Below are 15,345 nucleotides of genomic sequence, written 5' to 3'. Positions count from 1 at the left end.
GGTTGAAGCAGGATCCCTGGGTTCTATCCCTGACTCTGCTATTGACTCATTGTTGGCTTTGGGCACGTCACTTCATCTTTCATTACTATGGTTTACTCACTAATACTAAAGTTTCCCTTCCTCACAGCGGTCTTATGAGGCTTCATTAATGTTTGTAAACCATTTAGTGACCACTAGAGTAAAGGCTCTATTAAAGTGCAATCAACCCTATGAGGACAGAAGCAGTTCATACCACTCTCCAGCGACCCATCTAGTCAGCAAAGACATAGCTGTTGGCTGGCTTCTGAGAAGTAATGTCTACCTCAACTCATCAGAGGGAAGTTTGAAATGATGTGAAAAGAGTAGTACCAGAGCACCCTGCCATCAAGCAGGGCCAGCCCAGGGATTAATTGGCACTGCAGGGAGAATAAAAACTGGCTCCCTAGATTAGGGGCTCACTATTCTGGAGGGGTATCATTCTCTAACAAACACTTCTGGCCAACTCAGGGCCTCAGTGGGAGAGAAGAACAAAGTTTCAATGGGAGGGGGGCACATGGCTAAATCTCACTTCACATTACGCAAAATTGGCTTCTTGTTCTTACCTTTGGCTATGCTAACACCACAGGCTAAAACACATGTAATAATCTAAAACTCTCCTTGAGGCAGAAATAAGACACTCGGGACTTAATTCTCATTTATATTAAGGCTGCTTTACACCATTTGGGCAGCAAAAAGGGGCTCCAAACTGGATATCACTTACATTTAAATTTTTATAATGTGCACACAACCAGTTAACCAGAGGGCCAAAGTAAAAACTGAGTACTACAAGAATGAAGCAGAAAAAGACCCTATGGGTATGTCTTCGCTGCAAAGTTAACTTGGGCAATTGGCATCCAGGTCTGAGCAGCCAGAGTAGTCATTCTGCAAAGCCATACCCAGGTTACTGTGTCCTCACTGGTGCTGACACACCTGTGTGTGTCACCGAATTGTGGAAGAACTTCTCTGTCTTTCTGGGCACATAGCAGGAGCTGTGGGAAGGTATCAGCACTCAGATGGTTTAACTTGCATTTTCACTGCAAAGCGGATGGGTTACCAACCCAAGTGAAAGCCTCTCTTGGGTTTTAGCTTACAGTCCTAGACAAGCCAGCTATGCTGGGATGAAAGCATGACCAAACTCAGGGAGCGTGTGGGTGGACAGAACAGGGTTTGAGGACAATACCTTAATAAGAGCCTGTGTCAACTCTTCAGTGGAAACAGACCTTATAAGAAGTCAAACTTTAAATGTCCCAACCAAAAACTGAATGACACTCGGAAGTACATCAAAAGGCTTTATATGCCGAAAAAACCACCCATGTAAAATAATAAGGAATATGTTATCCATCATTGCCAGAGACCCAGCCTGTTTTAATTCTGATTCACTAATGGCATTCAAGGAGCTTCTATTCAGAGATTTGGGTAGTCGTATTTTGTGCAATTAATGTCCAACACTTTCCATGTTATCAGCAGACAACATGGTTTTAAATAGATTAGCATTTCGAATTACCAGTTTTTGATGCCTTTTGTTTATTGCAGGCAGGCATAGCATATTTTGGTAAAACTGTGTGTCTTATTTCAGTCATCAATACTTTCCTACCTAATACTTTGCAGTGTCATAGCTATACAGGAGAAATCCAATCAGAGGAAACATATAAAACAATTAGGTTTTGACATGGTATCAGCTGACAGAAGTGATTATAAATTATTTATTAAGAAGGCCAACCTTCATCTTGTTTATATCTATAGTAAATGCATCATATTTCAGAACATTTTTTGATGGAAATGCAAAATCACAAGCATCGATTTTCTTCAGATAGTCTTTCTTTTTGTTTTAACATTAGTAAGGACATCATCAGTATGACAAACAAATCCTTGTTCCCATGTATTTATAGTTGTGATTTAATAAGACCATAGCAATCAACAGAAATAAATCTGTTCAATACATGTCATAAATAGTGTAAAATATCTAAGCTCACAGTGGAAAGAAAAGTTCTCTTTCCAATCCAAACAATAATAGCCTGAATTTCCTTCCAAGAGAAAACCCCATGGAAGAACCAAAGGGCAGGGAGAGAAGCACCTTAAGGATCCTGTCACTGAATGCTCTTCAAATTATTTTTTTATTAGCACAGCCTCCCACACTGATTAGATCCCAAGTGCCACAAATTTTTTGGGACCTGCTGGAATCACAGGCTATACACACGGCAAAACTCCAATCAACTTCAGTGGTGACAGAATTTCACCCAGGGTCTCTCTTTCAACTCTAAGGATAATTCAATTGTAAAAAAAAACTAGCATTCTTCAAATTGGACATTTGAAGCACAGGGTTAAAAAAAATAAGCACAGTGTGACATCCCACCACAGTCGATAAGAGTCCCCCACATACTACCTATACAAAAATACATTCTTTGGGAATTACTCCTAACCCACATCCTTTTGCAATGGGATGCTTTTGCCTTTTTCTTTTGGTATCCGGAGATTGAGATATTTAACCGATGTAAGAGAACTAATATGATACATTTAAAGTTTGTAATAAAATTGAAATGAGAGGGAAATATTCTTAACCCTGCTTGTAACTAAGTTTTAAGCATAAAAAAGTCTTTGTTTTTCAAATATACCTGTCGTTCTAAATAAATAGGTTGAGTTGGTTGGAAAGAGTTTCAAAGAAAAACAGATGTTAATTTATTCATTTTATTTCCATTATATACTTGAACGCTAGAGAGAACAGAATAGAACACCTGAACTTTGTATCATTCCATGCCCATAGTCCTATTAAAGTCGGTGGGAGTTTTGAATGTGGATCAATGATTGGTTATGCATTAAATGTACATTTTCTTCCATTCAGTGACTAAAATATTATGTCAACGTTTAAATATTTAATATATTATACCTTTAATTTCTCCAAGGAGTTCACTTGTATTTAGTCTTTCCATTTTCTCCTTCCAGTCTTTAGAAAGTAGCTTTTCCATGCAAGATGAGTCTATTAAAAAGGAAAATAAATACTTAATACAACTTTATAGATTAGGAAGTGTCTCCTTTAGCTCTTCAAAACCATCCTACCTGATCTGTTTGAACCAGATTTTCAAAGGGGAATGAACTTGAGGCCAAATGGTCTTTCATCTACTTCAACGTAAATCCCGTGTAACTCCATTGAGGTTAACTATAGAGTTACTGTGGATTTACAAGGATCTAAATGAGAGCAGAACTTGGTTCAGAATATATGCATGCCAATTTACATAGATAGATTGCCACTCCATGTACAAATTTTTATCTTTTGTATTTGAAAATGATTGCACATTCAAAATATAGTTGAAGATTTAGAGACTGTTTTTGGAAATTTGGCTCACTGTGTTCATCACAAACACATTTTTTTTACTCATGTCAATGCAGAAGTTATTCATATAATGTCTTCATGGAATTCATAAAACAATTCTAGATTTCTGATGTTCACAGAATCAGCATTTTTTCCCGTAAGCTACGCAACAATTAGAAGATTGGCATTTAAATTCTGAAGGTCATATTGCAATCCAAACCTTCAGCTCAGTCCAGCAGGCCTTATTCAGGCAAAACTCTCACTGAAGTTACTGCACTGAAGATGTAGTGAGAATCTGGCCTCAACAAGTCCTCCAGGATCAGACCTTACTTTCGCTGAAAAATTTAACACGGAGCATAACATAATCCTCAGTTAAATCAAAAGCTATTTTTAAGTCCCTTAATAGAACTTACAGAATTTAACCTTCCAAAAATAAATTGTAAAAGGTGATTTTAAGACAGGGAATGGGTAACTCATATGATTGGTGTCACAATCTGGAGTCTTCCTCCTCTAAGAACATCTATTCAAGGTTTATAAATTCTCAGTGAGAGAACTTTATATATAGCTGAATACTTCCTTCTCCCTTTCTCTGTTTATAATGGCAGTGGAATCTCCATTAAACTTTGTGGGATCTATTCTCAACAGTGCGTATGATTAACTTCCATTACAATTACAGGGCCTAGTCCCAAGAAGCACTTGGGCCCCAGTTCAGCAAGGTATTTAAGCATGTACCTAACTTTAAGCATGTAAGTAGTCCCACTGACTTAAATGAAGCTGCTTAAAGTTAGACACTTGTTAAGCGTCTTGATAAATCGGGATCTTAGTACCTCATGGGAGTGCTCAGCACTCTTTGTTCCCACTGAACTCAATGGGAGATGAGTGAAAAGGCACTATCATGATCATCTAGATTGATCTGCCTATTGTATGCCACAGAATTTCCCCCATTCACTCCTGTGATAGACCCATAACCTCTGGCTGAGTTACTGAAGTCCTCAAATCATGCTTTAAAGACTTCAAGTTACAGATCCACCATTTACAACAGTTTACACTAATTTAAACCTGCAAGTAACTTGTGCCCCATGCTGCAGAGGAAAGCAAACGAAAAACAGGGTCTCTGCCAATCTGATGTAGGGGAAAATTCCTTCCCAACCCCAAATATGGTGATCATTTGGACACTGAGCATGTAGGAAGACCCACCAGCCAGACACCTGGTAAAGAATTCTCTATAGTAATCCAGAACCCTTCCCATCTAGTGTCCCATCACTGACCGTTGGGAACATTTTCTAATAGCTACATGCCATTGTAGGCATGATCTAATTTCACAGATCAGCTACATGCCACTGTAGGCAGTCTCATCATATCATCCGCTCCATAAATTTATCAAGCTTAGTCTTGAAGCCAGATACGTCTTTTGCCCCCACTGCTTCCCTTGGAAGGCTGTTCCAGAACTTCACTCCTCTGATGGTTAGAAACCTTCATCTAATTTCAAGTCTAAACTTCCTGATGGCCAGCTTATATCCATTTGTTCTTGTGTCCACATTGGTACTGAGCTTAAATAATTCTTCTCCCTCCGTGGTATTTATCCCTCTATATATTTATAGATAGCAATCATATCTCCTCTCAGCCTTCTTTTGTTTAGGCTAAACAAGCCAAGCTCTTTGAGTCTCCTTTCATAAGACAAGTTTTCCATTCCTCGGATAATCCTAGTAGCCCTTCTCTGTACCTGTTCCGGTTTGAATTCATCCTTCTGAAACATGAGAGACCAGAACTATACACAATATTCCAGATGAGGTCTCACCAGTGCCTTGTATAATGGTACTAACACTTCCCCGTCTCTACTCAAAATATCTCACCTGAGGCATTCTAGGACTGCATTAGCCTGTTTCATAGCAGCACCACATTGGTGGCTCATAGTCATCCTGCCATCAACTGATACACCTAGGTCTTTCTCCTCCTCTGTCAATTCCAATTGATACATCCCTAGCTTACAGCAAAAATTCTTGTTATTAATCCCTAAATGCATGACCTTGCCCTTTGCACTATTACATTTCATCCCATTTCTATTACTCAAGTTTACAGGGTCATATAGATCATCTTGTATGATATTCTGGTCTTCCTCTGTACTGGCAATTCCTCCCAACTTTGTGTCAGCCATAAATTTTATTAGCAGACTCCCACTTTCTGTTCCAAGGTGAGTAATAAAAATGTTAAATAAGATTGGTCCCAAGACTGATCCTTGAGGAACTCCACTAGTAACCTCCCTCCAGCCTGACCGTTCACCATTCAGTATGACCCTTTGTAGTCTCCCCTTTAACCAGTTCTTTATCCACCTTTCAATTCTCATATTAATCCCCACCTTCTCCAATTTAACTAATAACTTCTCGTGTGGAACTGTATCAAATGCTTCCCTGAAATCTAGGTAGCTTAGATCTATTGCATTTCCTTTGTGTAAAAAATCAGTTACCTTCTCAATGAAAGAGATCAGGCTGGTCTCGCACAATCTACCTTTTGCAAAACCATGTTGTATTTTATCCCAATTACCATTCATCTCTATGTCCTTGGTTACTTTCTCTTTCAAAATTTGTTATTACCTCTCAGTATCAGGCCAATAATCAATATTTTATTAATAGAGGTTGCTTTAGGCATAAACAGTGCTTTACAAACACATAATAAGGTACCAATTAATGACCATATTTACAGTAATGCAATCCCACTGATTTACCAAGAGTTATTTGGGTGTAAATGAAGGCAGAATTCATCTCAAGGTCTCCGCCGTGAATTACTTGCAAATTAAAGGCCAAATCCTGTTTCGCATTACCATGCAGGCAGTCCTGTTGGGAGTACTCACACAAGTAAGAAGAGCAGGATTTGTTGCTACCTTACCCAGTTACAATATAGGGGATAACACTGTGTTCCAACACAAAGGGGATTGTCACAGAGATCAGCATTGGAAGGAATCACAAAAGAAGTGCATTTTATGGAGGGAGTTAAAGGCGGAAAATAAGGTAATCTGTCCAATAACATTTTTTAAGATGCAAAAGTGTTTCATGCGAACATGCATATTAACTTTCCATATGTGAAAAAAGCAGTTTCATGTAAACCAAATTACAACCCTCAAAAGATCAAGGTTTTAATTGCAACACATTTATGCCATGTAAACTTCCTTCGAAAGACAATATAGCTTGTTAATATTTTTGAAATAGTATTTCAGTAGAAAAGTCAATTTATTTACTAATTATCTCTTTCCATAAAAGACACAATTTAAGAAGCTGTAAGTTGCAGCAGACACTGTTAAAATATTTGTTATACAATAAAACAAATTATTCAATTTTTACAATTACAAGCATGTATTACTTTTATGAGTTTTGGCCTAGTAATAGAAGAATCAACAAATAACCATCAATTACCAACAGAACATTATAATCTGTCCTTTTTTGTGATATCATCAGTTTTAAAAGATGTCTGTCTGTTGCTCTCCTGCCAAAATTTCAGTCCTTCATCCATGCAAAAGAAGAGCCTTTTGACTTTATTTTGATGTCTAATGTAGGTTATGAGTGTTAATGACTTTTCACCAGGATGCTTTCTCTCAATCGATACAAAACCACCACCACAACAAAATCTTAGGATGCAACAAATAACAGAATCAAGAGACAATTAAATAATCTTATGAGAGCTGAGAAGAAATTCACCCCTGAAGCAAACACATGTATGAATATATACAAGCATAGAAGCATATTTTTCAAGAATTCCATTGAGTAGGAAGATGAATAAAAGAAGGGTCAGTCTGTATGCCCCCTCTCTTAATATAATCATGTTAATAATTGTAGTTTTCTTTTTCTATATATTTGCAAGGAAGTATTTCTTTAAAAGATATTAGACTGCACAGGTCTGCACAGTATTTCTCAATACTGAACTTCTATCCAAACAGCTCGTAATTATTTGCTATTACATTTTGTTCTTGGGCAGACTCAGAAAGGTTAGGAAAATACAAAGGGTGACTTTTAAGAACTGTGAACATATATTGTAATTACAGCTTCTTCTTTTTTTAATTCCAGAAGGTTTGCAACTGGTGGGAGTCGGTTTGCATAATTCTTAATTAAAATTATCATTATATGTTCACCTATCTCACTGGAGATACCTGAAATTGGACATTCACCTACGTGGAAGGGGTAACAAGCAGCTAACAGTGAAAAATATGTTCCTCCCTGAGCCCTTGTACACATGTGCTCGCGCACACAGCCTGAAAAGGATCTATGGTGAGGAGATGTGTTTTTTCCTTTAATACTGAAAGTCAATTTCCCTCCATACATATAAAATCTTCAAAGTTGCCTTCCTACATAGCAGAAATGTCTTCAATAGTAGTAATCCATTTCCTGGCTTAGTTCATTATAGAAACAGGCCTGAACCAGAACACTGGATTCCAAATTCCACTGACTTTGTGGAAGTCTGGACCCAATTTTGGAGTGCAAAACTATTTGGAGAATAAGTTGAATCAAGGCTCCAACTCTAAAGCACCCCAAAGCCTAAGAATCTGGACATCTGTGAAGTTTAGGGATGTTTCAGTTCGGGACTGTCTATTATAAACTAACCAAGGAAAGTGATTACTCTTGATAAATGTTCACCTTTGGATTTTGAATGTGTGGCATGGGCCCAGCTCGTGTTTATAAACTAAGCATATTTTCTACAGCTTTCACCCCATGCTAACTCACTCATGCCAATAGAGTTACCCAAGATGTAAGTCAGTACAGAATGGGATACAGTAAGTCAGTAGAGCACAGAATTTGACTCCATATATTTTATGTTAAACACCCTAGAGAACTTTTCTTCCCAAGACAACAAGAGCAAATGTGTTACCTATAAATTAGAGTTTGGATTATCTATCAAAATCTGACTTCTTTTAAACTATGATGTTTATTGCATAATCCCCACCCGTCAATATTTCTTTTAGTAATTTTAATTGTTCAATGGGGTAGAAGTACTGCAGGATTCTCCCTCAATGTGGTAACTTGTGATGGTGGATGAGAAAAGATTGTTACAAGATAGACAAGCTGAATAAACAAACGTAAAGCGAGTGCTTGATAGAAGATGAAAAGGATCTCTCCATGAACACAAAGCATTGATGAAAACAATTAACATTTGTCCACTGGCTAATCAATCAGCCATGGAATGGATGGAATCCAGCACTCTGTTGCAAGATTGGTGATGAAGAACGGGTGCTAACTATCACAGCCAAGCTCTGAAGTTCTTCTGACTAAATGAAAGTCATCTTCTCCCTGTCAAGAATAACTTTTGCATTCTCTCTCTTTCTATTTTATTCCAGTCTCACAACCTTGAACAAGCAAGCAACCAAGACTATATCTTGCATGAATACTGTATGACCTTACAATGGCCTGTGTCCATCCACATAGTTTCAGATTGTTTTTAATTTACTGAAGTAGCCTCTCATTACCTTCTTTGAAATACAGATATGAAGAAGGCATTCATACCATGTGTGTTTTTGTTTTTTACGGTAAAGTCGTACATAAAAGAAAGCCTAAATGTGAGAGTGCAGCAGCAAAACTTCAAAGCCCTGACTGTCAGACATTATTATTTCAAATCAGCTTTGACTTTTTGAGACTTAATAAAACACTGTAGTATACAGTGGCATATTTACAACACCCATATCAATGATCAACTGAACTGTCTTACTCTTGCTACCTTGCAGTGCCTTGTTTTCTTTCATAATAAGCTTCTTTCAAAGCATGTTGTAACAATACTGTGAGCTGATAATTATTACTGATATGAGTTCTAAAACATGACTTGTTTGCATACAATTCTTTTTGAATATATACATTATATTGTGACAGAAGACAAAAGCACATTGATTTATTAATAATGATTGCAAATGCACTATAAATTCATAAACAATGAATGGAAATGTATACAGAAATGTAATTCAATCAAAGGTACATGTGACATATTTTTCTAAGTGCATCTAAAATATATTAGAACTCAAGGGAGTGTTGGAAAAGCCTGGGGGGAAATATCAGACCACACATAGCACAAGAGCAAATATTTCAAAGGATGATATAACCCGCAGTAGATTGACGAACTTCCCACCAGTGTTACAGAAAAAGGGTGCTGTACAATTAAGAGCATGACAATTCCCATCCTTATGTTCAGGAGGTATGCTTTATAGGAATGTTACAATGCACATTATAATGCAATGAGATTTCACTGAACATAATAAGTATTCATTATGTTTTAGCAGGCTCTGGGAACGTCCCAAAATGTGAAACTTTTTCCATCTTCACTGTGGAGCACATAGTCCCTAAGCCATTGCTATTATACGTATTCATTGGTTTCCAATTCCACAACAAGAGATGACAGTATTGATTGGATCAGGCTAAGTCAAATGAGTTTGGAGGCCTCAGACAAGTCAAGGTTACAGGAGAGAAACAGTGTACAGGAAATTATCCCATTTGATATATTTGTTTAAGGAAAAAGTCTTTTTTTCCAAAATCCAAACTACTGGTAAACAGCAGTAATAGTGGCTCCCTCTTCTCCTGTTCCTTAACTTCACTTTGACTATGTCTATACTTAAACTGCTAGAACAGCACAGCTGCAGCATGGTGGCCCTTGGGTGTAAACACTCACGACAGCACTAGGAGGAGTTCTCCTGTCACTATAATTAATCCACTTTCCCAAGAGGCAGTAGCTAGGCCCACAAAAGAATTCTCCCATTGATTCAGGGCTGTCTGCAGCTGGGGTCAGGTCGGCGTCGCCACATCACTCATGGGTGTGAACGTTTCATACCCCTGAAAAAGGTAGCTGGGTCAACCTTGCTATTTAGTGTGGACCTGGCCTGAGAACATCTTGATTTTGTATGTGAGAACAGGATTTCCCTAGTTCCATGACGATCTACTCAGGGTTTGACACCAAAACAACAACAACAATAAAAACAAAAACAACCTATTATCCATCTGAAACTGAAGGGTTTGCTTTGGTATTTCACATAAAGGAGAAAAATCTAATTAGAATAAGCAATTCAGAAAATACAAGAATTTTTCAGTAAAATGCAAGATTTCGTTTTAAAAAAATCATTCAGATGTTGATCTAGTTAGTGTATATTGGGTGCTACTGACTTTTATACTACCAATGGCATTATTAGATTCAGCTAAAGAAATCTGTTATTTAGAAAGTGAAGTACATTTTACTATCTAGTGATCGGACTTAATTTGTGTGTGCAGCCTGGTAGCACCTTTCACTAATTGATCCATCTTCAGGTGTACAAGAACAGCTTGATTACATGCCTTTTGTGAATTCTTTGCCCTCTAGATTTCCTTGAGATAAAGAACCACTTAGCATAGCTCTATACCATTAAAATCATAGTCTTCATTCTTGGTAATATGTATTTAATGTTAAAATTAAATGCAAACTGTAACATTTCAGTGTTCAGTAAGATGAATTTCATTCACTTTGAAAGAATTAGCTTTTATAATCTGACACCAATTCAAACTGAAATGAAGAACTTCATATTTACAGTCATGACTTGATAAATAAAAAATATAATTTAAGCATAACTAACAAACGTAAGTGCTGGATGATGCTCTCTATTTTTTTTTAATGCAAGGGTATAAAGTTTGTGTAATGTTACTAAAATAGATTCTTTGATGCCATATTACTCATTTTCTTCTTTCATATACAAATTACCCTTTTCATTTTCAATAAACTTTAACTAAAAGAAAAAAGGAGGGCAACAATACAGAATTAATCAAAAGTCAGCCTGAAGGCTCAACATAGTCACAATATGGTGCTACTGCCTCCGCTTCATAAGTAGCTTGGTTTCAATCTTCCTGTCACCAGTAAGTTAGGTCAAGTGAATCTCATCTCATCCTCCTCAATTTCCATATTTCCATTCTAGAGTAATTAATTTTCATGGTATAACAGAAAATTTAAAAATAAGACATTTGAGATATGTTGTTAGCCAACGCACTAACTTCTTTGACTATCGTTTCAAGATTTTGTTGATTTACTATCCCCTCAACAGCCAATTTGACGGCAAATGCCACTACGACCAGCCATGTATGCATAAATAAGATAGTAATTGGAAAGAATATGACTTAAGAACTAGAAAAATTAACAAAAGAGAAAAGGTATACCTACTACAGATGGTTATTATTTCATCCCTAAGCTCTATACCTCACTCTGCCACTGATCTGCTATGTCACCCTTGCCAGCTCACATCATCTTCCTGCGCATCAACTTTCCTTCCTACCCTTTTGTTTCTCCTGACTATTTATACTCTCACCTCTCAGGGGCTGACACTACATCTCATTATACCTATGTCTACACTTGGAGCTGGGAGTGTGATTCCCAGCATGCGGAGACATACTCATTCTAGCTCTGCTTGAGCAAGTGTGCTAAAAAATAGCAGCATACCTCGGGTAGCCTGGGTGGCAGCTAGGGCTACTTGCCCCAAGTACATACCCACCTGGACCCCCGGGCACTTAATCAGGCAGCTAGCCCATGCCGCTGACCATGCTACCCCGTGATGCTATTTTTAGCGTACTTGCCCTAGCAGAGCTAGCCTGGTATGGCTATGTGAGTTAGGAATCACACTGCTCAACTCTAATATAGATGTAGCCTGTGTGTTTGTAGACTGTTTAATACAATGAGGCCCCAATCTTGGATGGGATTTGTAGGTATTACTGTAATACAAACAGCAACAATTGATGCCTAATATAAACAAATATTTGTAAACTCAATGATAATGGAACAGTAGTTCCTAGTAGAAATTCTTGCCTAATAGCAATAATGTAAATCCAACAACTGACTACCTCAAAAGCGGTTTTCTTTAGGACAGGGACCAAATGAATCTGCCAACTACTACATATTTTTTCATGGTGACAAGATTTCCACAAATGATAAGATTAGAACTGAGACAAGGTGGGCGAGGTAATATCTTTTACTGGACCAACTTTTTCTGGTGAGAGAGACAAGCTTTCAAGCTTCACAGAGCTCTTCTTCAGGTCTGGCAGGGAAGAGAGCTCTGTGTAGTTCAAAAGCTCGTCCCTTCCACCAACAGAAGTTGGTTCAATAAAAGATATTACCTCACCCACCTTGTTTCTCTCATATCCTGGGTCCAACATGGCTACAAACTACACTGCAAACAAAATTAGAACTGTAAGAGTGTGGAGTGCTCTCTTAAATGGAATTAAAACTCTCCAAGCACACTAAAAATAATTAGGCCTAAAATGTGCTGGTTTTACCCTGAACTCTCACACACTCCCAGACTTGTCCAGCTCTCACATGAAACTATGTGCTTTCGAAATACAAACACTGGTGTACAAATACTGGTAGTTTCCAGGCTTGCTTTCTAAAATGAGCCTAATGGAAAAACAGCAGCAGGTTTGCAGAATGTACCAATCCAGCCTAGAATGGCTTGTTTCAATAGAGTTCAAATCTCTGGTGAAATGTTTGATGCAAACCCCTACATACAAAGAAAACTGTACATTGCTTGTACCATCCATCCCCATCTAAAGACTAGCTTAAGATACAATTCTGACCTTCATTTTTTTATTTATTAAAAAGCAAAACCTTTAACCCTGCAAATGTTTTTGTTTTCCTAAAATAACTCATACAATGCTATATTCCACACTATTTTTAGAAAAGCAACAAGAGAAAGCATGCTTTTCCCATACAGCAGGGCACTGATATAAACATCAACACAGATGCTCTGTGAGAGAAAGCTGGACTTCTCAGGCACTTGATCATTAAGGAATGCACCAACTGGTTTAGATAATCTCGTGCCAGCTCAGTTCTGCTCCACACTCCCCTCTGGGAGTGGCCAATCTTGCCCTACTCCTAATCTTTCATTTTACTCACTTGTCCATCCTTTCCCCTTCTTCTCCACCCCCCCGCCCCCCAGTTTTTTTCTTTTTCCAGAACAGAGGGGAAAATGCATTGTGCACCAAGCAATGCAAGGCTAGAATCACTTCCCCAAACAGAGCAAAACTTTTAGACAATTAACCCTCCCCTCTTCTTTCAGATAAATTACTAAGTATAAAATGCAATCTGTTTCCTTTGTTTAGTCAATATGAACAATTTGTAAATGACTCAAGGATAAAATTCAGAAAATGTTGTGCTAAATTAGAACCATTATAAACATGCTAATGACTGCTCAACTAAAACATGCTGGATCAGTGTGAAGTAATATATTTAGTTCCTGTGAAATCCAGTTGTATTGCCTCAGAACTATTTGGTCATTAAATTGTATATGATTACTCCAGGAAAATGTTAATTCCATGAACACTGCACTAGATGATACACTGTGTATGTCAAAGGGAGCTTTCTGAAATGTCAGTGCAAGTGCTTAGATGCAATGTTTTGGCACATTAGTAGAAGAAAACTATATTTTAAGCCTGTCAAAATTACATATACATTTCATTCTTCTACTTTAAGTTTCCTTTCCATTATGGAGTGTACTTTTCTGTTAGATAGGCTTTATTCACTGAAATGTGTATTACTGCTTTATTAGTATTACAATGATGGCACACAGTACATTTTGTGTAATCACCTTTTTCCCAAGTGGATGTACCTCTCAGTTGCTTCCCAAAGGAACATGTTATGTTAGTAAAAGACAGTCTGAGACTTTATACAATGGCAATCAGAGATACTTACGAAAAGGGAGTACAATTTACTTGCAATTCTTGAGCAGATGATTACATAAACTGACACTTTAAAGGAGTATTGTGTGCCTATTTTTCTCTCTCCTACCATATTCCTTATTAGCTAAAGTAAATCAATCAATAGGATTTGTAGTACCTTTTATTCCAGGGGGCGGAGGGTGTCTCTTTTGCTAGTAGGTGGGTATCTAAGGATTCAGGTGTGGGCAAAGCTTGGTCTTCTTTCATTCCCTTGACTCCAAACCCTTTCCTTGCAGACCTCAGCTATAAGACTAATGTTTTACTCAAACTAGAAAGGCAGAATATACTAAAGCAATTTCTCTACTGGTGTAAATTGGAGCAGCTACAGTGAAATCAATGGAACTGCACCAATTAACAGCACAAGAGGATCTGACCTACTGTTTCCCCTAATGAACTGAGATGCTGACAAGTACAGCTATTGTGAAATTAGAGAAAACAGATGTATTTGGCCATATAGTTTGCCACACTGCCAGTGAAGCATTGTTGGGAATTTGTTTCAGCCTAGCCTTAGATGACTCAAGCAATGGGGCTTCTACAAATTCCTTTGACTATTCTATTCCACTCGTGAATAAGAATCATTGTCAAAATTTCTCCTGATATTCGGCCTCTCTTTTAATTTCTTTCCATCACTCCGTGTTATACCTTTGCCACTCTAAACAATTCACTTCCATCTGTGGTGTCTACACAGTTCAAAAACTTAGAAGGGGTTAGGACATACCACCCCATCCCATTTTCACCTCAACAAGCAATACAGATTTAACTCTTTTAATCTTTCTTCATGAAACAAGACTTGTATCACATGATCTACAGAGATGCAGTGCCTTTGTACTACACCTGAACTTCACCGGCATAGGGAGAAGTAGCTTCAGAATGCCTCTCTCAGCCTACACTCTGCTTCATCGTGTACTCAGCCAGCACTGTCAGTGAAAAACATCATATTAGAGAAATTGGGTCAGATTCTCTGCTCCGTTAAACTTAGTTTAACAAGCCAGTGGAGGATTCCCTCTGAACTGGGGAATTCCTTGGTGGTATAAGGCTGGCTCCTATGCCATCCATTCCCTGGGGGTGCATGGCCAGGGAAAAGGGGCATAGTTGGAGTATCCCTGAACTACGCTGATCTCTAGCTTCAGGAATTGCCCCTACAGACTACTGGTAGCTAGTATAAAATATAGTAGACAGGGACAACACCCTGTGGCCATGGGATTGGGAAAATATAAAGTTGGCTTTAGCCAACCTTTCTCTCTCCATCCTGACCTTGCACCAAGTACAGTTCAGCCAGTCCAGAGACTCTGGGCCATAAAATCTTTAGCACTTTTTATGGTGATGTCATGA

At 37.9% G+C, this 15,345-nt stretch overlaps 1 protein-coding gene across 32 annotated transcripts in view; it reads right to left on the bottom strand.

Moving 5' to 3' along the window:
* SOX6 (SRY-box transcription factor 6) overlaps positions 1-15,345 on the bottom strand; it is a 445,713-nt gene that overhangs the window by 199,348 nt on the left and 231,020 nt on the right. For 29 of the 32 annotated variants that reach the window (XM_073347425.1, XM_073347409.1, XM_073347410.1 and 26 more), the window contains one exon: positions 2,903-2,992. The exons of the other annotated variants lie outside the window; for them this stretch is intronic. In XM_073347425.1, the coding sequence (XP_073203526.1) occupies positions 2,903-2,992 (90 nt within the window). The remainder of the gene's footprint in view (positions 1-2,902; positions 2,993-15,345) is intronic. 32 annotated transcript variants of the gene reach the window in all.

The sequence above is a fragment of the Lepidochelys kempii genome, chromosome 6 (genome assembly GCF_965140265.1).
Source record: "Lepidochelys kempii isolate rLepKem1 chromosome 6, rLepKem1.hap2, whole genome shotgun sequence".
NCBI classification, from domain to species: Eukaryota; Metazoa; Chordata; order Testudines; family Cheloniidae; genus Lepidochelys; species Lepidochelys kempii.
The sequence above is the reverse complement of the archived record's forward strand: the minus strand, read 5'-3'. Positions and strand labels throughout refer to the sequence as shown.